At 45.1% G+C, this 21017-nt stretch overlaps 2 protein-coding genes and 1 pseudogene across 2 annotated transcripts; 2 read left to right on the top strand and 1 right to left on the bottom strand.

Moving 5' to 3' along the window:
• Window positions 1-10187: 10187 nt before the first annotated feature.
• On the bottom strand, window positions 10188-10995 carry LOC105856388 (small ribosomal subunit protein eS6-like). The gene has a single exon (XM_075999668.1). The coding sequence runs from the start codon at window positions 10973-10975 to the stop codon at window positions 10226-10228; it is 750 nt and encodes a 249-aa protein (XP_075855783.1). The 5' UTR covers window positions 10976-10995; the 3' UTR covers window positions 10188-10225.
• A 2188-nt stretch (window positions 10996-13183) lies between these two features.
• Window positions 13184-13742, top strand: LOC105856395 (chromobox protein homolog 1 pseudogene; annotated as a pseudogene).
• A 2849-nt stretch (window positions 13743-16591) lies between these two features.
• PCSK1N (proprotein convertase subtilisin/kexin type 1 inhibitor) lies at window positions 16592-20865 on the top strand. The gene is made up of 3 exons (XM_012738082.3): window positions 16592-16846; window positions 19573-20045; window positions 20495-20865. The coding sequence occupies exons 1-3, from the start codon at window positions 16733-16735 to the stop codon at window positions 20688-20690; spliced, it is 783 nt and encodes a 260-aa protein (XP_012593536.1). The 5' UTR covers window positions 16592-16732; the 3' UTR covers window positions 20691-20865.
• Window positions 20866-21017: the final 152 nt, after the last annotated feature.

The raw sequence follows: 21017 nt of genomic DNA, 5'->3' as shown, positions 1-21017 counted from the left end.
ATTTGGTGGGGGAGGAGGGTAAAGGAGGTGGACAGAATCAGGGATAAACAAAGAGGTCCAGCCCGGACAATGGGATGGGATCACCTTGCCCATTTCCTCAGGAAGAGGCCCCGAGGGGCCAGGGGGAGAGAGAGAGATAGAGAGAGAGAGAGTCTGAAGGATAGGAAGAAAGACACAGATGGCAAGAGAGAGAGAAGCAAGAGTTTACAGAGAGACTAAAGGAGAAACATGCAGAGAAAGATCAAGAAAGACAAAAGAACAGCAAGTGAAAAAAAACAGGAGAAAGAAACAGAATTAAAGTGAGGAGATAGAAACAGGATTGAGAGACAGCAGGACAAAAACAAGGACAGAGACAGATGAGACAGAGAAGGTAAGAAAGAAGGGAGAGAGTCATAGCAGAGAAAGAGAATTTGGCACACAATTTACCTTGAGTCTGGAGATTGCTGATCTGAGAGTTCATGTTTCCTCTGTTCTCTTAGTGGCATTTGGAGAACAGCAGACATGCAGAACAGTTCTGACCCCTCCACACACACCCTCCTGCCACATGGGGACAGACCTTTAGAGATCAGTGTTTTGATCTTGACAACTGGGAACCATCTCAGGCCCAGTTAGAGCCAACCAACAGAGCTGACAAATGGAGACCATCTCTGGGAAATCTGCAGTGTCATCAAATTACCTGCATACTGAAGAGGAGGGATGTGCCAAAGATCACCTCTGAGGTGACAGAGTGGCCATCTTTCCTATCCTCATTTACATTTGAGGAAACTGAAGCACAAAGAGGTTAAGCAATTTGCCCATGGCTATCCTGCCTGAAAGTGGCAAGGCTGGAAGTTAAATCCATATTTGTATTTATAGTGCTTGGCGTTTCAGAGATGTCATTTGCAATGTCATTTCCAGGACAACATATTCACAATCATAATTATGGGTGTCATTTGAAAGTTTCAACAGGCCTTAACAATTTCTGAGCCTCCTTTGTTAAAGTAGTATTTTCAAGGACAGACTTAGCTCCTTTTTTTACTTTTATTATTACTTTTTTTTTTTTTTTTTTTTTTGAGACAGAGTCTTGCTTTGTTGCCCAGGCTAGAGTGAGTGCCGTGGCGTCAGCCTAGCTCACAGCAGCCTCACACTCCTGGGCTCAAGCAATCCTCCTGCCTCAGCCTCCCGAGTAGCTGGGACTACAGGCATGCGCCACCATGCCCGGCTAGTTTTTTCTATATATATTAGTTGGCCAATTAATTTCTTTCTATTTATAGTAGAGACAGGGTCTCGCTCTTGCTCAGGCTGGTTTCGAACTCCTGACCTGAGCAATCCGCTCGCCTCGGCCTCCCAGAGAGCTAGGATTACAGGCGTGAGCCACTGCGCCCGGCCCTATTATTACTTTTTAGTTGACAGATAACTGTACATATTTATGGGTTACAGTGTGACATTTTGATACATGTATACAAATCAAGTCAAGGTAATGAGCATAACTGTCACCTCAAACATTTATCATTTCTTTGTGTTAGGAACATTTAAAATTTGCTCTTCTAGCTATTTGAAAATAAACAATAAATTTTTCTTAATTATGGCCACGCCATACTGCCATAGAACACCAAAACTTATTCCTCCTATCTAGCTTGCAGAACAGGATCTCTCCCTCCCCAGGTGAAGGAATCTTAGATTCCTTTAGTTAATTATAAAAACAATCATTATCAAGGCTAGGCGCTGGAATTTTATTAGGTGAGCATTAGACAGAAGAAATAATTAGGCCTATGGAGCTAAAATGTTATTGCAAAATACAAAAGATAGGGCTAAAGAGTATTTTTTTAAATGAAATTTCAGTGAAATAATTCCTTTAGGATCTGCCACCACCTAACCCCATTTACTTAGTAATTTCAGTTTACACAGGCTGTCTGCACACCCCTAATTTCCCCAGGTTGGAGTCTAACTTCTGTGCTTAGACTATGAGGAAAACGGGCTATCCTTGGAGGTCATTTGTTCACACAGGCATCTTTTTTTTGTTTGTTTGTTTTTTGGTTTTTTTGGGGTTTTTTTGTTTTTTTGAGACAGAGTCTCGCTTTGTTGCCCAGGCTAGAGTGAGTGCCGTGGCATCAGCCTAGCTCACAGCAACCTCAGTCTCCTGGGCTCAAGCAATCCTGCTGCCTCAGCCTCTGGAGTAGCTGGGACTACAGGCATGTGCCACCATGCCCGGCTAATTTTTTCTATATATATTTAGTTGGCCAATTAATTTCTTTCTATTTATAGTAGAGATGGGGTCTCGCTCTTGCTCAGGCTGGTTTTAAACTCCTGACCTTGAGCAATCCACCCGCCTCAGCCTCCCAGAGTGCTAGGATTACAGGCGTGAGCCACCGCACCCGTCCACACACAGGCATCTTCTGAGGTGTGCCAGGTGCTGTGTGGTCCTCAGGTGCTGACCGGTGTATTATGCTCCAGTTTTAACACTCAAAGCGACTATAGGGAATCCCCAGGCCTAACTCCCCAGCCTCTTGGTTAAATCTGTATTCCTTGGAGCCATAGGAAGTGCTTGCTTGCTCTCCCCAGCCACAGTAGGAACTTGATGGTTTTGTGAGGCCCAGCTGCCCAGATCAACATACAGATATGTCCACTCACACACATATAGGGCTTGTAGGGACTCAAGCCTGTAATCCCAGCACTTCAGCAGGCTGAGGCAGGAGGATCCCTTGAGGCCATCCCACTCATTTAAAATTTCCATTTAGGCCTGGCGTGGTGGTTCACACCTGTAATCCTAGCACTTAGGGAGGAGGCGAGGCAGGAGGATCACTCAAGGTCAGGAGTTCGAAATCAGCCAGAACAAGAGTGAGACCCCATCTCTACTAAAAAAATAGAAAGAAATTAATTGGCCAACTAAAAAAAAACACATATATAGAAAAAATTAGCCGGGCATGGTGGCACATGCCTGTAGTCCCAGCTACTTGGGAGGCTGAGGCGGGAGGATCAGTTGAGCCCAGGAGTTTGAGGTTGCTGTGAGCTAGGCTGACGCCATGGCACTCTAGGCCGGGCAACAGAGTGAGACTCTGTCTCAAAAAAAAATTTTTTTTTTCCATTTAAACTTCTGCTCTTATCTGCAGCTGATCTGGGCACAACAGTTTTGGCACCCATCAAGTGGAAAGTTTGTTCAACTTCAGTTTTTCAGTCAGAACTATGTAAGCTGAACTAGTTGAGATGATTTCTATATTGTTGCCTATTTTTCTGCTGTTAACCATTAGTCCTCTTCAATCAGGGCACAAACAAGATTAATTTTTTCCTCAAAAATGGATTTGGATGATCTGCTGTTGTGGGCTTCATCTTTGACATCATCATGCCACTTTTTTTTTTTTTTTTTTTTTTTTTTTTTTTTTTTTTTGAGACAGAGTCTCGCTTTGTTGCACAGGCTAGAGTGAGTGCCGTGGCGTCAGCCTAGCTCACAGCAACCTCAAACTCCTGGGCTCAAGCAATCCCTCTGTCTCAGCCTCCCAAGTAGCTGGGACTACAGGCATGCGCCACCATGCCCGGCTAATTTTTTCTATATATATTAGTTGGCCAATCAATTTCTTTCCATTTATAGTAGAGACGGGGTCTCACTCTTGCTCAGGCTGGTTTCGAACTCCTGACCTCGAGCAATCCGCCCGCCTCAGCCTCCCAGAGAGCTAGGATTACAGGCGTGAGCCACCGCGCCCGGCCATCATGCCACTTTTTAAAACAAGATATTCATTTGTAAACTGCTGATTTCATTGGGGCATTGTCCCCCCATAAAATTTGTAAAACATCAATCATTTCATGATTTTTCTACCCAAGTTTCACCGTAAATTTGATGTTTGTTCTTTCTTCAATTTTAGCAGAATTCATGTTGCTTTGATGGGGTCTCTTTTCAAAGTGATGTCTTATCCTTCTTAGTGCCTCAAACTAAATCCTGTTCAGACATCTCATAACAAGTTACTATGAGTTTGTTCTTGTGCAAAAAAAAATTGAAATCCATGAGTAGATTTTTCATAACACCCATTTTCCATGAACTTTTTGAAGTGCCCTCATATATAAAGAACTATAAAACAATAATAAAAAGATAAGAGGCTGAGTTCAATGGCTCACACCTGTAATCCCAGCACTTTAGGATGTCAAGACGGGAGGCTCAGTTGAGGCCAGGAGTTTGAGACCAGCCTGGGCAAATAAGTAAGATCCCATCTCTACAAAAAAAAAAAAAATTTTTTTCTTTTGAGACAGAGTCTCACTTTTGTTTCCCAGGCTAGAGTGAGTGCCATGGCATCAGCATAGCTCACAGCAACCTCAAACTCCTGGGCTCAAGCAATCCTCCTGCCTCAGCCTCCAAGTAGCTGGGACTACAGGCGTGCACCACCATGCCTGGCTAATTTTTTGTATATATACTTTTAGTTGGTCAATTAATTTCTTTCTATTTTATTAGAGACGGGGTCTCGTTCAGGCTGGTTTCGAACTCCTGACCTTGAGCAATCCTCCCACCTCAGCCTCCCAGAGTGCTGGGATTACAGGCGTGAGCCACTGCACTCGACCTTACAAAAATTTATAAAAAAATAGCCAAGCAAGGGCCAGTGTAGTGCCTTATGCCTGTAATCCTAGCACTCTGGTAGGCGGAGACTGAAGGATTGCTTGAGCTCAGGAGTTTGACCAGCCTAAGCAAGAGCAAGACCCATCTCTACTAAAAACAGAAAAATTAGGCAGGTGTGGTGGCATGTACCTGTATACCTAGCTACTTGGAAGGCTGAGGCAGGATGATCGCTTGAGCCCAGGAGTTTGAGGTTGCAGTGAGCTATAATGATGACATAGCACTCTATCCTAGGCAAGAGAGCAAGACTCTGTCTCAAAAAAAAAAAAAAAAAAAAATAGCCAAGTGTGGTGGCGCATGCCTCTAGTCCCAGCTACTTGGGAAGCTGAGATAGGAGGATCGCTTGAGCCCAGGAGTTTGAGGTTGCAGTGAGCTATAATGATGACATAGCACTCTATCCTAGGCAAGAGAGCAAGACTCTGTCTCAAAAAAAAAAAAAAATAGCCAAGTGTGGTGGCGCATGCCTCTAGTCCCAGCTACTTGGGAAGCTGAGATAGGAGGATCGCTTGAGCCCAGGAGTTTGAAGTTGCAGTGAGTTGTGATGAGGCCACAGCACTTTAGCCCCGGGCAACAGAGCAATACTCTGTTTCAAAAAAAACAAAAAAGAGGAAATCCAAATGGCCAATAAATATATGAAAATATGTTCACAGTAAATCATAGAGGTATGTATTAAAATAAAATTTTATGTCATATAAATCGGATGGGCAAAAAAATTTTAAAGCTTATAATATCAAGTGTTGGCATGGATTTCTAGAAACAGGGTGTCTCATTCACAGGTGATGAGAGCCTAATGGATACAACAATTATTTTGGAAAAGTGTTTGGCAGTATCTACTAGAGTTGTATATATGGACACCTGTCACTAGGCAGTGCCACTTTTAGGTATATACTAAACAGGAATGTGTATAAATGTTACCAAAGACACAAAATAATGTTTGTAGCAGCTCTAGTCATAATAGCTGCAAGCTAAAACTAGCCAAATGCACATCAGACAAAGAATGAATAAATAAAGTGTGGTGTATTCACACAATGGAATACTACAGAGGTGGGAGGATCACTTTAGGTCAGGAGTTCGAGATCAGCCTGAACAACATAGCGAGATCCCATCTCTATAAAAAATTTAAAAATCAGCTGGGTTTTTTTTCAGGGTTCAAAAACTCACTTTATTCCAATGTGAAATGAAGACGTGATGGTTTAAAAGCAAGAAAAATTCTTGATCAGCTGTGGGGATGCTTGCTAGCTCATGCCCACTCCCTTTGAAACAAAGTGTCTGGACAGACCCAGGCTAGGGCCTGACAGACACAGCTCCCTCTGCTCACAGGTGCGACCTGCTCCCCCAGGACTCTGACAGCAGGCACAGAGAAGCCAGAGAAGCTGCACAGGCAGGCAGGGAGAGGGAGCGCCCAGGCCTCTGGGAACCGCCTGTTACCCTCAGAGCTACTCTCCATAGAAGGTGCATTTGGGGCCAGGACCAAGTAGGGAGCCGGGCTCCACAAAGAGGTGACACTCCTGTATCTGGTAACCTTCCCCCAGGATCCATGATTCAGCCTGGTCTCCCGGCCCCCCACCCACCCTACCCTACTGTGCGTTAGGCAGCTGAGGTTAAAATGGGGAGAAAGATATATTCAGAATAGCCCCAAAGGTTATCCCCACCTGGGGTGCAGGAGTAGGGAGGCCTGTCAGAGCCTGTGGCAGCGCCTCCTACTGGACCCAAGGGCTGTAGTCCCAGCTACTCAGGAGGTTGAGGGATTCCTTGAGCCGAGGAGTTTGATGTTGCTGTGAGATATTAAAGTGATTGTGCCACTGCACTCCAGCCTGTGCAACAATGCGAGAGACCCTGTCTCAAAAGAGTATTTATATATAGAAGGTAAAAACAATGAAGTGGACTAAACCTATAACCGGTAAAGAAGCAGCAGTCCACTCAAATCAGCCAGGATAGGGTATGTTTGGTCATTTTGTGGTTTGGACAATACTAATGTTTTTGTCGGTGCCAAGATTTGATTACAGAGTGGTCTTGTTTTTGTCTTGGTCCGTCATGGTCACAGAGCAGCTTTGTCTGATATTGATATCTTGTGGAATTGTTTATATTTCACAGAAGAACACTGACAGGAGTGTTAGGGAGCTGTCACAACACCAAGCCTTAGGTGATGAATCAGGCCAGCTCCTGGATGTCAAGGACTACATTTCTCTCTCTCAATATCCTTTCTTTTTTTTTTTTTTTTTTTTTTTTTTAATAACCTGAGACTGCTGCTTTGACTAAATCAATATCCTTTCTATCCAAGGTCAATGTTGTGATTGCCCTGCAGAGGTGGGATGGACCCACACACACACCAAATTTGGTTCAAATGTCAAGCCTGATGATGCCACACATACACCAAGAAAGTATGAAAAGTTTGTTACTCACATAATGAGGCAACAGAGTGACACTCTGTCTCAAAATAATAATAATAATAATAACATTGTAGAAGCACATAGCAGTAAACAATAATGTTTATTAGAAGCTTAACATTTTTTTTTTTTTTTTGAGACAGAGTCTCACTTTGTTGCCCAGGCTAGAGTAAGTGCCGTGGCGTCAGCCTAGCTCACAGCAACCTCAGACTCCTGGGCTCCAGTGATCCTCCTGCCTCAGCCTCCCAAGTAGCTGGGACTACAGGCATGCGCCACCATGCTCGGCTAAATTTTTTTGTGTATATATATATATATATATATATATTTATTTATTTATTTATTTATTGTTGTTGTTGGTCAATTAATTTCTTTCTATTTTTAGTAGAGACGGGGTCTCGCTCAGGGTGGTTTCAAACTCCTGACCTTGAGCAATCCACCCGCCTCGGCCTCCCAGAGTGCTAGGATTACAGGCATGAGCCACCATGCCCGGCCAAGCTTAACATTTTTAAAACTAAGGATTCTTTTCAAAATTTATTTATGGATATGTGAAAAGCACTAAGAACAGATCATTTTTGATGATAAACAGAAACCTCTACTCATCTGAGAAGAGAATAATTTGGTTACTTTATAGGAAAAGGACCCAAATTCTAATTTTACTCCTTTTTCGTACATTATTCATGTAATAATTTCCAGTAGAACATTTTATTAATATAACTTTATATTTATGTAGGTAGTCAAACATAGGAATATAAACATACAGACAGGCACTAAATTTAAAGTTTCTGACTATGGTTTCAAAATACAATTAAATTAGTATGATAAGTAAAATAATGTCTCTATTAATTACAGTATTGCCATCTTGATAAGCTATTATAATTTTTTAATAAACAGCCAAAACTCATATCCATTTTCATGTATACATATTTTTATTTATCTGTAATTATTTTTACCTAGGATAATCAACCATTAATATAAATTATTATTTTATTATTTTATTTATTTATTTTGAGACAGAGTCTCACTCTGTTGCCCAGCCTAGAGTGCCGTGGCGTCAGCCTAGCTCACAGCAACCTCAAACTCCTGGGCTGAAGCGAGCCTTCTGCCTCAGCCTCCTGAGTAGCTGGGACTACAGGCATGTGCCACCATGCCCAGCTAATTTTCTTATATATATATATTCTAGTCATCCAGCTAAAATGATCCTGAACTCAAACGATCTGCCTGCCTCAGCCTCTCAGAGTGCTAGGATTACAGGCGTGAGCCACCATGCCCGGCCTTAAATTCTTAAATTATTATTTTAAACCTAAGTAAGAAATATTTCTTTTCTCCAGGCACATGGAAAGCTAAAGAACAGGAAACTAAGAATTATTTAGTTTAGTTTTTTTTTTTTTACTTCACAAGCACTCATTTTGTAGCATTTTAAAAATTTTATTTTATTTTATTTATTTTTTTCTTTTTGAGACAGAGTCTTGCTTTGTTGCCCAGGCTAGAGTGAGTGCCGTGGCATTGGCCTAGCTCACAGCAACCTCAAACTCCTGGGCTCAAGCAATCCTGCTGCCTCAGCCTCCCGAGTAGCTGGGACTACAGGTATGTGCCACTATGCCTGGCTAATTTTTTCTTTTTTTTTTTTTTCTTTTTTTTTGAGACAGAGTCTTGCTTTGTTGCCCAGGCTAGAGTGAGTGCCGTGGCATCAGCCTAGCTCACAGCAACCTCAAACTCCTGGACTCAAGCAATCCTGCTGCCTCAGCCTCCGAGTAGCTGGGACTACAGGCATGTGCCACCACGCCCAGCCTAATTTTTTCGATATATATTAGTTGGCCAATTAATTTCTATTTATAGTAGAGATGGGGTCTCGCTCTTGCTCAGGCTGGTTTCGAACTCCTGACCTCGAGCAATCCACCTGCCTCTGCCTCCCACATTTTAACAATTTTAAATGACAAAAGTCAACATATACATCATCCAAATGCATCTGTATATTTTGTTAATTTACAACCATTCTGAGAAATAAGGATAAATTAAAATTATGGTTAGTGGCTAGTGTTTTGTATTTGTTTCTTAGAAATTGTCTAGCACACAAGGATTATTTCTTAATGACTTATCAAGGTCTTGGGTTAAGGATCTGGATCTGGAAATTACAATTTTAACTAACACATTAAATCTTTATGGCCAGGTGCAGTGGCTCACGCCTGTAATCCTAGCACTGTGGGAGGCTGAGGCAGGAGGATTGCTTGAGCTCAAGAGTTCAAACAAGCCTGAGCAAGAGCGAGACCCCGTCTCTACTATACATAGAAAGAAATTAGCCAAACAACTAAAAATAGAAAAAATTAGCCATGCTCAGTGGCACGTGCCTGCAGTACCAGCTACTCGGGAGGCTGAGGCAGAAGGATCGCTTGAGCCCAGGAGTTTGAGGTTGCTGTGAGCTAGACTTATGCTACGGGCACTCTAGCCCAGGCAACAGACTGAGACTCTGTCTCAAAAAAAAAAAAAAGAAAGAAAAAAAGAAATCTTTGTGATTTGTAGCAATTTTATAATATTAAATTCTTTCTTTCTTTTCTGTTTTTAGAGACAGAATTTGGCTCTGTTACCCAGGCTAGAGTGCAGTGATGTCATCATAGTTCACTGTGGCTTCAAACTCCTGCGCCTGCCTCAGCCTCCCAAGTAGCTGGGACTACAAGTGCTCACCACAAGGCCTCACGATTTTTTTCATTTTTTGTAGACACAAGGTCTCACTATGTTGTCCAGAATGGTCTTGAACTCCTGGCCTTAAGCGATCCTCCCTTGTTGGCCTCCCATAGTGTTGGGATTATAGGTGTGAGGCACGGTGCCTCACAAAATTATCCCTGTTAAAGTCTTGTAATGTTCTCTCTGAAAGGAGAGGAGAGAAATTTTGATTGTAGGATAACCCAATTTGACATAAACATGCACAAAGCAGAGTTATTACAGCTGGTTTAAATAATAATTCAAGGACTTGAAAATATTAGGAATGCATACAATTAAAGAGTCAGTACTTTTTTTTTTTTTTTGTAGTCCTAGTCATTTATTCCCCTTAAGCTGTTTGATGTCTTACACCAAGAATCTTTTCCTGAGCCACCCATTCTCTCAAAAGAAACCCTTTATCCTTACCATCTATCTCTTCTACCACTGAAGTCTGTCTGATTCTGTCCACCACCGGATTGCTGCACACATTTTCTTTCTAACTTTATCATCAAAAAGCAGTAAAGCAGATATAGGATATGGTCTTATTTATTATTTAACTCAAAAAATCTTATTTTTGGCTCAACTCAGACTTAGAAGTAGATGCTCTCAGAGAGGACAGCCTACGTCTCTTGGCAATCTGTTCCTGGCGCTTTTCTTTGGCCTCCTTCATTCTCTTAGCCAAAAGTTTAGCATATTCTGCAGCCTCTTCCTTATTTTTCTTAGTGCGCTGCTTCTTCAGAGCAATACGCCGGCGTTTATGTTTCGGGACACGTGGAGTTACAAGTCGCTGAATCTTGGGTGCTTTGGTCCTAGGTTTCTTACCTTCTTTATTTAAGGGCTTCCTCACAACATACTGGCGAACATCATCTTCTTTAGACAGATTGAAGAGTTTGCGGATTCTGCTAGCTCTTTTGGGCCCCAGACGACGAGGTACTGTAGTATCAGTCAGTCCAGGGATATCCTTTTCTCCTTTTTTTACAATAACCAAGTTGAGAACACTGAGGTTGGCATCCACAATACAACCACGGACAGATTTGCGCTTTCTTTCTCCAGTTCTCCTTGGTCTGTAACAGGAATGCCCCTCACTCAGTAGCAGGCGAACACGGCCATGGGTCAAGACACCCTGCTTCATAGGGAAACCTTGCTTGTCGTTCCCACCACTGATTCGGACCACATAACCCTTCCATTCTTCACCCAGAGCGTCGGCAGCAACTTCCGTGGCCATACGCTTCTCATAGAAAGTACGAAGTTTGCATTCATCGTCCACTTCAATGAGTTTCTGGCAGCCAGTGGCTGGGAAGGAGATTTTCAGCTTCATCGTGAAGCAGCTGATTGCCTCCGAGGTGCCACGAAAAAGAGCAAGAGTCAGTACTTCTTAATCCCCAAACACAGAGATGATGAAGAGTGTATCTCCTATATTAAAAAAAAATGATTTCTCTTTCCGATTGATAACACAAAAAAATCTCTTCATGTGGATTTCTTCTCACTTTGTTCTAAAGGCACCTCTCGAATGGACAATCCTGTTCATGTCAAAAGTTTCCCCAAATGGTTACTTCAATTCCAAAATTTCCCTGGTGAAACTGTATCAAGAGATATAAACATAGGTGTTGATATTATAGTGACAAAACATGAAGTAAGTGCATGCTAGCCTGGAGGAGGCACAGTTTTTGACTGAGAAGATCCAATACGAATTGCAAGGTTCCCTAAGGGGTTGCTTGTGTAATTTTGTGTTTCTATATTTTGGCCAAAGGCCAATTATCACTGATCATGGGCCAGGAAAAGAAAAAAAAAAAACCCTCCTGACTCTGGGCAGAAAAAACTTACAAAAAGCAATTCTTAGGGACACGAAGACAAGTCTGAGGAAGAAGTCCACATAGATTTTGTCAAGGCAGTGTTTGTCCAGAAGCCTCTGATCCAAAGAAACCTTCTCAACTCAGCCCCCATAGTGAGGTCAAGAACGCACTTATCAGGCCTATTGCTCATCCTCTTCCTGTAGACATTCCCTGTTGTTGAAAACGAACACTTGATCATACAACTAACTGTAGCGCTCATACTCTACAAGCAAGAGAGACCACGGAAGCAGGGGCTACAGTAGAAGGCTAGAAAACAATTTTGCCAAGTAACAATACAAATCTGATCAGATAACCAAAGTCCTTGGAATCCTTACTCCTAGGAAAACAAACAAAACTAAGTAGATCCCAACTAAAGGGCTTCATCAAAAAGCCTATGTTCAACTGAATGTCAACTTCCTCCCAGGCATGGGCAGGGAGGTGACTGGATTGGCTGAAGACACTAGGGGTTTCAGTGCACTCCATGCACCCTTGTGGAGTTGAAGATCAATAGACCATAGTAGTGACAGCTTCAGCTGAATCTCACTGAAACCTCCACTTGTGTTTTTTTTTTTTCATTTTTTTTTGAGATAGAGTCTCGCTTTGTTGCCCAGGCTAGAGTGAGTGCCGTGGCATCAGCCTAGCTCACAGCAGCCTCAAACTCCTGGACTCAAGCAATCCTGCTGCCTCAGCCTCCTGAGTAGCTGGGACTACAAGCACGCGCCACCATGCCTGGCTAATTTTTTCTATATATATTAGTTGGCCAATTTATTTCTTTCTATTTATAATAGAGATGGGGTCTCGCTCTTGCTCAGGCTGGTTTTGAACTCCTGACCTTGAGCGATCCACCTGCCTTGGCCTCCCAGAGTGCTAGGATTACAGGCGTGAGCCACCGTGCCCGGCAAATACAGTTTTAATTCTTCCTTTCCAATATGGATGTCTTTTTTTTAATGCCTAATTACCCTGCTAGAACCTTCACTACAATATTGAATGGAAGTGGCGGGAGGAGACATCCTTGTCTTGCTCTTGATCCTTGGGAGGAAAGCTTTCAGTTTGTCACCATTAAGTATGATGGTAGCTGTGGGATTTTTGCAGATGTCCTTTATCAGATGTCTCTGCTGTACCTGGTTTGTTAATATGTCTGTTCATGGCAAAAAAGAAAAAAAAAACACATGAAGGGGTGTTGAATTTTGTCAAATGCTTTTTCTGCATCTATTGAGATGATCATGTGGTTCTTGTCTTTTATTCTGATAAGGTCTCTTATATTAATTGATTTCAGATGGCAAAGAAATAAAACACTCTGTCCCCATAAAGTTTACCTTGTAGTTGGGAAGACAGTATATAAAACAATAGAGAGATAACATGATGAAGGGGAGTGATAGGTGTTACACTGGAAAATATAGCAGACTACAGAGAGGGAGGACTTTAGGTAGACAGTGACAAATCATTAGTTATTTCCCCACCCAGAAATAACCGATGTTAACATTCCCTTCTTGGGGAGGGCCGTTGGCTGGGGCCTGCAGTACATGGCTTTATTGAGGGGCTGCACCGTGGCCACCAGCTTGTTGCTTTTCCTGGGCACCACTCTCCCGGCTGGCCCAATGTGATGTGCCAGTAGTCCGGCACCAATTCCTCTCGGGTTTTTGGGCACTGCTCTGAGCAGCGTCACCCTTTACATCAGAAAGCTGGCAGGCACTATGGGGAAAAAACAAAACAAGAAGAAATTGAAGTAGGTGCTAGAAGAGGAGGAAGAGGAATATGTGGTGGAAAAAGTTCTCAACTGTAGAGTGGTAAAAGGCAAAGTGGAGTACCTCCTAAAGTGGAAGGGTTTCTCAGATGAGGACAACACATGGGAGCCAGAAGAGAACCTGGATTGCCCTGACTTCATTGCTGAGTTTCTGCAGTCACAGAAAACAGCACATGACACAGATAAATTAGAAGGAGGCAAGTGCAAAGCTGATTCTGATTCTGAAGATAAGGGAGAAGAGAGCAAACCAAAGAAGAAAAAAAGAAGAGTCAGAAAAGCCACGAGGTTTTGCTCAGGGTTTGAAGCTGGAGCAGATTATTGGACCTACAGACTCCAGTGGAGAGCTCCTGCTTCTGATGAAATAGAAAAACTCTGATGAGGCTGACCTGGTCCCTGCCAAGGAAACCAATGTCAAGTGCCCACAGGTTGTCATATCCTTCTATGAGGAAAGGCTTACGTGGCATTCCTACCCCTCATAGGATGATGACAAAAAATATGACAAGAATTAATTCTCGGCCAGGATTGGTAGCCCACGCCTGTAATCCTAGCACTCTGAGCAAGAGTGAGACCCCTGTCTCTACTAAAAATAGAAAGGAATTAGCTGGACAACTAAAAATACATAGGAAAAATTAGCCAGGCATGGTGGCACATGCCTGTAGTCCCAGCTACTCAGGAGGCTGAAGCAGGAGGATGGCTTCGGCCCAGGAGTTTGAGGTTGTTGTGAGCTAGGCTGATGCCACGGGACTCTAGCCCAGGCAACAGAGTGAGATGCTGTCTCAGAAAAAAAAAAAAAAAAAAAAAAAGAATTAACTCTCCTGAGTACCAGCTCCTGTCACATCTGACTGTGGGTTTCAAGTGGGGAGGGAAGGAGTTTTACTTGTCTTGACACCATAGAGGTGACTTGAGAAGATGTCCTTTGAAGAGGCAGTATAGTTTCTGTGCCCTCTAGCAGCCCAAAGTGCTTTAAAGCCATTCAAGCTGTATAGTTTGCACACTCAGCCCAGTGGAGGGGAAGGGGGGGGTAAGTCTTTCAAGGAAGCCCATTCTGCACTTTGTTGAGAAAAGCAAAGGGCCTTCTATGAAGGACAAAACTTGTAGAATTGGGTGTGTGGGAGAACAAAAAGATGCTGTAGATCTTCAAAGAGCATCTCCACACCCACAGCCTTCTTCCCAATAGTGTTAACTTTGCATTTTTACAGCGCAGCATGTGTGTAGTTTTTGGCTATTACTGGTGTATTATTTGGGGTTAGAGGGATGGGGTAGGAAAGAAGGGAGATGAGTAGGATCATTTTGGTTAAAATGTGGGGCCTGACTGGGGAAGTGGTGAAATAATGGAAAGAACAGACAATTAATGATTTGCTTCTATGTCCATAATATTTTACCTTTTCAAAAAATGTCATTGGTACCACAAATGAGGACTGTGAGAGACTGTTTAAAAGCTGTGAATGTCTGAAACCTATAAGCCAAGGTGTTCCCTGACTGAGCTTAATGCTGTTCCCCACAAAGTACTAAACCAGCTCATAAGTTACCAAAGCTGCCATTTTGGAAATGGAAACTGATTGAGGAGGGGAAAGTCTTGTATTGGCAGATCATTCTGTCCTAGAGGTGCTAATTCCTAAAATTAAACAAGAAGACCCTTTTCTTCCAGTTGTGGAGTTATAAATAGCTTGTTCATCCAAGCCTCTGGCTGAGGTTTTGGGGAAGAGGGTGGTACAGGAGATGGGAAAGTAGGGAAGACAAGGACCCATGCTCTTAAGGCAGAGAACTCTTGGAGCCTCTCTGGTTTTTGTTGTTGTTTGAACTTTGAACTCTAAAATCATTGGTTAGCAGGGTTCAGTCACTGACAGCACAAGTTTCATTGAATCAGTTCAAAAGTTGAATGATTTCAAAAGCCCTGGTCTCAGGAGAAGATTAAACTTTCATCCTGGGGCAATGGTTCACTGTAAAACACAACAAACAAAAACATTTTTTAAAAAATCCTAAGAATAAATGATACCCAAAATGCTCTGTCTTTGAATCACAAGATACATCAGTTATTTATTTTTTTTAGTTGAGACAGAATCTCGCTTTGTTGCCCAGACTAGAGTGAGTGCCGTGGCATCAGCCTAGCTCACAGCAGCCTCAAACTCCTGGGCTCAAGCAATCCTCCTGCCTCAGCCTCCGGAGTAGCTGGGACTACAGGCATGCGCCACCATGCCCGGCTAATTTTTTCTATATATATTTAGTTGGCCAATTAATTTCTTTCTATTTATAGTAGAGACGGGGTCTTGCACTTGCTCAGGCTGGTTTTGAACTCCTGACCTTGAGCGATCCACCTGCCTTGGCCTCCCAGAGTGCTAGGATTACTGGCGTGAGCCACTGCACCCAGCCGATACATCAGTTCTTGACATCATCTAGAGTTGTAACTAGAGCCACATTGTAAAATCTTTTTAGGTATGTGATAGATTTCTGTGAAAACTTTATTTAAATGTAAACTTCATACCACACTGTCAGTTTCTGTCTTAATAAAACTATAGATTTATAAAAAAATTCCCTTCCTAACATTCCACCCACACACACACATATTTTATCAAAATCTTGTTTCCTTTTATGGATCATTTTAAGTGGCTTGAAATCCTTTCTGGAATAACATATGGGTAATATTTATGTATGTACCGATGTATATGTGTATGTGTGTATCTATATATGTATCTATCTATAAAAAACAAGTAGATACAGTAAAATAAAGACAGAGACAGGAGGGGGTTTGGAAAGAAGAAGGGAGACAGAGTCAGAGACAAGGAGAGACAGATAGGGAAAAGGAAGACACAGAGAGAGCTGTGGGCCCATGGGACGAAAAGAAAAACACAGCCATGGAGAGATGAAGGGACAGGCAAAGAGAGGAGGAGAGGATGGAAAGGAGCATTTATTGAGGTCCTACTGAATGTCATTCTTAATAAACCTTCAACACCACTCTCAGGGGGTAGTTACTAGTAACCCCTCTTTATGTAGGTGAGGGGATGAGCTTTAGAATCGTGAACTGAGCTGTCCATGGTCATATCACCTGGTTTGAACCCATCTCCCAAGTAAAGGGCTTGGCCCACAGCAAGCAGTCTATAACTGTTAATGAACAAAGTAAAATCCATCTCCTCCCCAAGGAGGAAGAAGTGGAGACCGGACCCCCATTCTACTCCACTGAGTCAATTTTTCCTCCCTGTCTGCTAATGGAAGAGCAAAGTCTGTTGCCTCAGCAACAGCCCTCCGACTGCCATAGCAACCGCCAGTGCAGGCTTCTGCTCTCCACCTTGTCCTTTGGGCATCTCCATGGCGACGGACAGGATGCTGGGGCGGCCAGAGCTCAGAGGCTGCGCCTGCGTAGAGTGACGGCAAGGGGTGGGCAAGAGGGGGCCCGGTTCCCGGGCATGCGCAGCCGCAGAGCTCTGCAGCCTTGCCAGCTTGCCCCAGCGCTGCGCACTTGACTGCCAGTCCGCCTGTCCGGAGCCCGGCTCGCTGGGGCAGCATGGCGGGGTCGCTGCTGCTCCGCGGGCCGCGGGCCGGGGGCGTCGGCCTTTTGGTGCTGCTGCTGTTGGGCCTCCTTCGGCCGCCCCACACACTCTGCGCACGGCCAGGAAAGGTGCGATCCCTGCCCAGCGCGAGGTGGGGGTAGGGATGTGATGCTGAGGGCGAGGGTTGGGGCCGGGCTGCCTCATCCTCGCTGGAGCCAGCTCGGGGGATTGGCGGAGAGGTCGGCAGGGGTGGCCAGGGCCACCGGTCCGCGCCCAGGCAGTGCCAGCGCACCTGAGACTGGGCCCGGTCTCTGCGTGTGCGGGTGGCATTGTCCCGGGCTCAGTCAGTAGCCGCGCCCTGCCTACCCCTCCGCACCCTGGGCCTGACCTGGCCTTGCCCTGCCTGCTGCCTGTGGTGCTGTCCATGGCACTAGGGCGCATTAAGGAAGGATGTGCGCGCATCGGTATGTGTGCCTGTGATGGGATGGCAGCGGTGTAGGGCTGTCGTGTGTGTAAGTGTGTGTCCTTAAGTTTGACCGCTTCCAGGCGTCCTACAAAGGTGCTGTTGTGTGTTCGGGTGGGTGCTGTGTGCGATACTGGAGATACTGGAAGTGCTTCTGTGTGCGACTTTTTTGTGGGCTCAATTGTTTTCTCAGTGACATCGTGTGTACTTGTGAATCCTCAAGTGTGATGGCGTGGTCTATGGGCGTGTTGTTCTGTGTGTCTGTGTGTTTTTGTTTGGGAAGGAGTGGTCTTTACATCTCCGTGTGCAGATGCCTTGTTGGTTCTGTTGGACTGAGTGCTGGGATTTTGTGTGGGTTCATAAGGCTCTTTCTCTGTGTTTCTTTGTGGAGCTGTGTCATTGTGGGGGAGGGGAGCCATGATGTCTCCTGCTGCATTGTGTCTTTAAGGGTGGTGTGTCCTTGTACCTGGGTAGCTTGGTGAGTGTGACTGCATGAGCAGTCGTGGGTGTGAATGGGTGTAGTTCCTTGCAGGTGGTTGTGGCACTGTTGGATTGCATGTGTGACATCTCAAGACCTGTCAGTCTGAGTGAGCAGTGTGTGAGGCTGTGATTGCTGGTGAGAGTTTGATTCCCCAGGGGCTGAGGGGTGGTGGGTGCCAAGCAAGGGCACTTGGAGCAGCATCCTCCTCTAGCTCTTCAGGGCTGTCTGCATCAAGGATGGGGCATTTAAAAATTGTTAAATAGTATATATATATATATATATATATATATATATATATATATATATAAAATAGTGTATTTAGCATATGTGTATAACGTAGAGAATAATGATAAAATAACCCCCCCATGTGTACCTACCACTCAATTTAAGCAATAGAGCATGACCAATAGTTAGAAGCCCCTCGTGTGCCCCTCCCCACACAGCACCCTTCCCCACTCATCATTATTCTCTCCTTTCTGTCCATTGATCCTTTACTTTGTAGCTTATCACATATGTGTATATCTCGAAACAATCTATTGTTTAGTTTTTCATGCTTCTGAATATCATAGAAATGGAATCATATTGAGTGACTGGCTCCTCTAGTCACCAGGGATCACTAGGAAGTCCTGGGGTGTCTGGTAGTTTCAGGCAGTCTGCAGAAGAATTCTGGAACTTCCTTTTTTTTTTTTAGCTCTGCTTTGGTCAAGAGATTCATCCCTATTGAAATGTGTGGCTCTGGTTCATTTATTTATATTGCTGCCTAATATTATATCTTATGAGTAGATTATGGCTTATACATGCATTCTCAAATTGCCAGTGGACATTGGTTGTTTCTAGGCTTTTCTTTCTCCCTCCACTTTTATGTGATTATGAACAGTGCTGATGTAATCTTTCCTGAAATCATGTCCAGTAGTGTATGTGCAAAAGCTACTCTGGGGTGTAGCATTCCAGGGGTGGTTAATAGGATATGTGCATCTTTTTAGACATTGTCAAACTGTTCTTCAAAATTTTTTTGAAACTGCTCTTCAAAATTATTTTGGTTTAGCTCCCACAGAAAAGTATCAGAGTTACCATTTTTATATATTCATGTCAGCACTTGATATTATCAGAGCTTTGATTTGGGGCAATATTTTGTATGTATTATGCATGGTATCTCACTGGCATTTTTAATTTGCTTTTCCCTGATTACTAATGAGGTTGACTATTTTTCATATGTTTAATAACCATTTTTGTGAAATATGTGATCATGTATTTTGTCCATTTCTATATTAATTTGTTTTTCTCTTATTGCATTTTAGGAATTCTTTGTATATTCTGTACACTAATCTTTTATTAACTATTTATGTTGCAGGCATCTTTTCTTTTAAACATATTACTGTATGTCCTGTATGTTTCTTTTTCATATCTTCATGGTCATTTTTATAGTTTTTTTCCTTGCTCATACTTTTGGTACCCTCATTTATTTCTTTAAATTTATGGAAATTGTTTCAAAACTGCACAAACTGAAAATTTGTAATTGTGTAATTTTATTCTACACATAAACTTGCACACATACCAAATGATATATGAACAGGTTATTCATATAGACTCCTGTTGTCCACAATATTAATATAGAAAAATCTATAGCTGTCATATCGGCCATCATCATTCCTGTAAAGAAACCTGGTCTTCAGAGGCCCGGGAGAAAGTTCTGGGAGTCACTAAGGCTTCACTGGGGGTGGGGTAGCGGTGTCTAGCAGACTTTGGTGGTTCTTACGTGTGTCTGGAGATATCTGGGGCTTTCCCAGTGGCCTTAGGGGTGTCTGGGTATATTTGGGGGGCTATGGTGCCTTTGGTGGCGTCCTGGTTGGGGGTGTCCCAGGCCTAACGGACGCTGACGACTTCTTTTCTCCCATCTCATCTTCCCGCAGGAGCCCCGCGGCCTGAGCGCTGCGTCGCCACCCATGGCTGAGGCTGCCGCTCCCCGCCGCTTCCGGCGGACAGTGCCCAGCGGAGAGGCAGCGGGTGCGGTGCAGGAGCTGGCGCGGGCGCTGGCGCACCTGCTGGAAGCTGAGCGGCAGGAGCGGGCGCGGGCAGAGGCGCAGGAGGCTGAGGATCAGCAGGCACGTGTCCTGGCGCAGCTGCTGCGCGTCTGGGGCGCTCCCCGCGCCTCAGACCCCGCTCTGGGCCTGGACGACGACCCAGACGCGCCCGCGGCGCAGTTCGCCCGCGCCCTGCTCCGCGCCCGCCTCGATCCTGCCGCCCTCGCGGCCCAGCTCGTTCCCGCGCCCGCCCCTGCCTCTGCGTTCCGACCCCGGCCCCCAATCTACGACGATGGCCCCACGGACACAGATGCGGAGGACGCCGGCGACGAGACGCCTGAAGTGGACCCGGAGCTGCTGAGGTGCAGGGCAGGGTCGAGGGGAGGGAGCGGGCACCTGTGTCCTGTAGGACTAGGGAGAAGGCCTGCTTCACAGGCACAGGTGGAGGGGCGAACGCTTGAGTCCTGGGGAGAGGCAGGGGTTCTGGGACCCTAGGAGGAAGTGAGATCCTGGATCGGGGTTGGGGGGCAAAGATGCCTGGCTGGGGACACAGTGTGGGACATAGACTCCGGGTCCTGGGGAGGGGGGCTGATGCCGTTTCTGGCTGAAGAGGGAGGTGGTTAAGTCATAGTTTATGGGATGTGAGGCAGGGACATATGTCTATAGAAAGCAGTGGCTTGGGGACAGTTGGATGGGGAGGGAGCCGGAGATCCCCGTCCCGGGCTGTATGGAGTTGTGTGGTTGTGTCTCCCGGGTCCTAGGGCGGGCGGTGATATGCGGACACATCACTGCGTTCTGCTTGGCCCTGCAGGTACTTGCTGGGTCGGATCCTCGCAGGAAGCGGGGATCCCGAGGCTGTGGCTACCCCGCACCGCCTCCGCCGCGCAGCCGACCAGGACCCGGGCCCTGAGGTGCCCCCTGAGGGCTTGCTGGGGGCGCTGCTGCGCGTAAAACGCCTGGAGACCCCCGTGCCCCAGACACCCGCACGCCGCCTCCTGCCTCCTTGAGCGCCTTCCGAATTCCACGTGCCCTGGGACCCAGGAGAACCCCTGCCACCCCACCACCCAGGCTGCTCCCCGCCAGCACCTTCAGAGTAGCTTACTCTGGTGGCCAGCCTGTGGCTACCCTCTCACCCCAAGGTCCCCACCACCTGGCCCCACAATAAACACAATCTGAAGCAGCTCTGTGCTTGTCTGTGTGAGTGGCAGTTTCTAGGGAGTGGTGCTGGGAGGTGGCCACCTTTAGAGTAGGGCAGAGGGGCCCCTGCCCTGGGTCCTGCCCTTTAGAGATACCCCCTGCTTATCTAAGCTTCTCCTCATGGGTATCAGGCAGAG

The sequence above is a fragment of the Microcebus murinus genome, chromosome X (genome assembly GCF_040939455.1).
Source record: "Microcebus murinus isolate Inina chromosome X, M.murinus_Inina_mat1.0, whole genome shotgun sequence".
In the NCBI taxonomy this organism is placed as follows: domain Eukaryota; kingdom Metazoa; phylum Chordata; class Mammalia; order Primates; family Cheirogaleidae; genus Microcebus; species Microcebus murinus.
Note: the sequence above shows the minus strand (reverse complement) of the source record. Positions and strands in the feature narration are given on the sequence as shown.

Coding starts and splice junctions, on each gene's coding strand:
- PCSK1N (XM_012738082.3), top strand. CDS start 16,733: ATGGCGGGGTCGCTGCTGCTCCGCGGGCCGCGGGCCGGGGGCGTCGGC. Junction 16,847..19,572: donor TCTGCGCACGGCCAGGAAAG/GTGCGATCCCTG, acceptor ATCTTCCCGCAG/GAGCCCCGCGGCCTGAGCGC. Junction 20,046..20,494: donor GTGGACCCGGAGCTGCTGAG/GTGCAGGGCAGG, acceptor TTGGCCCTGCAG/GTACTTGCTGGGTCGGATCC.
- LOC105856388 (XM_075999668.1), bottom strand. CDS start 10,975: ATGAAGCTGAAAATCTCCTTCCCAGCCACTGGCTGCCAGAAACTCATT.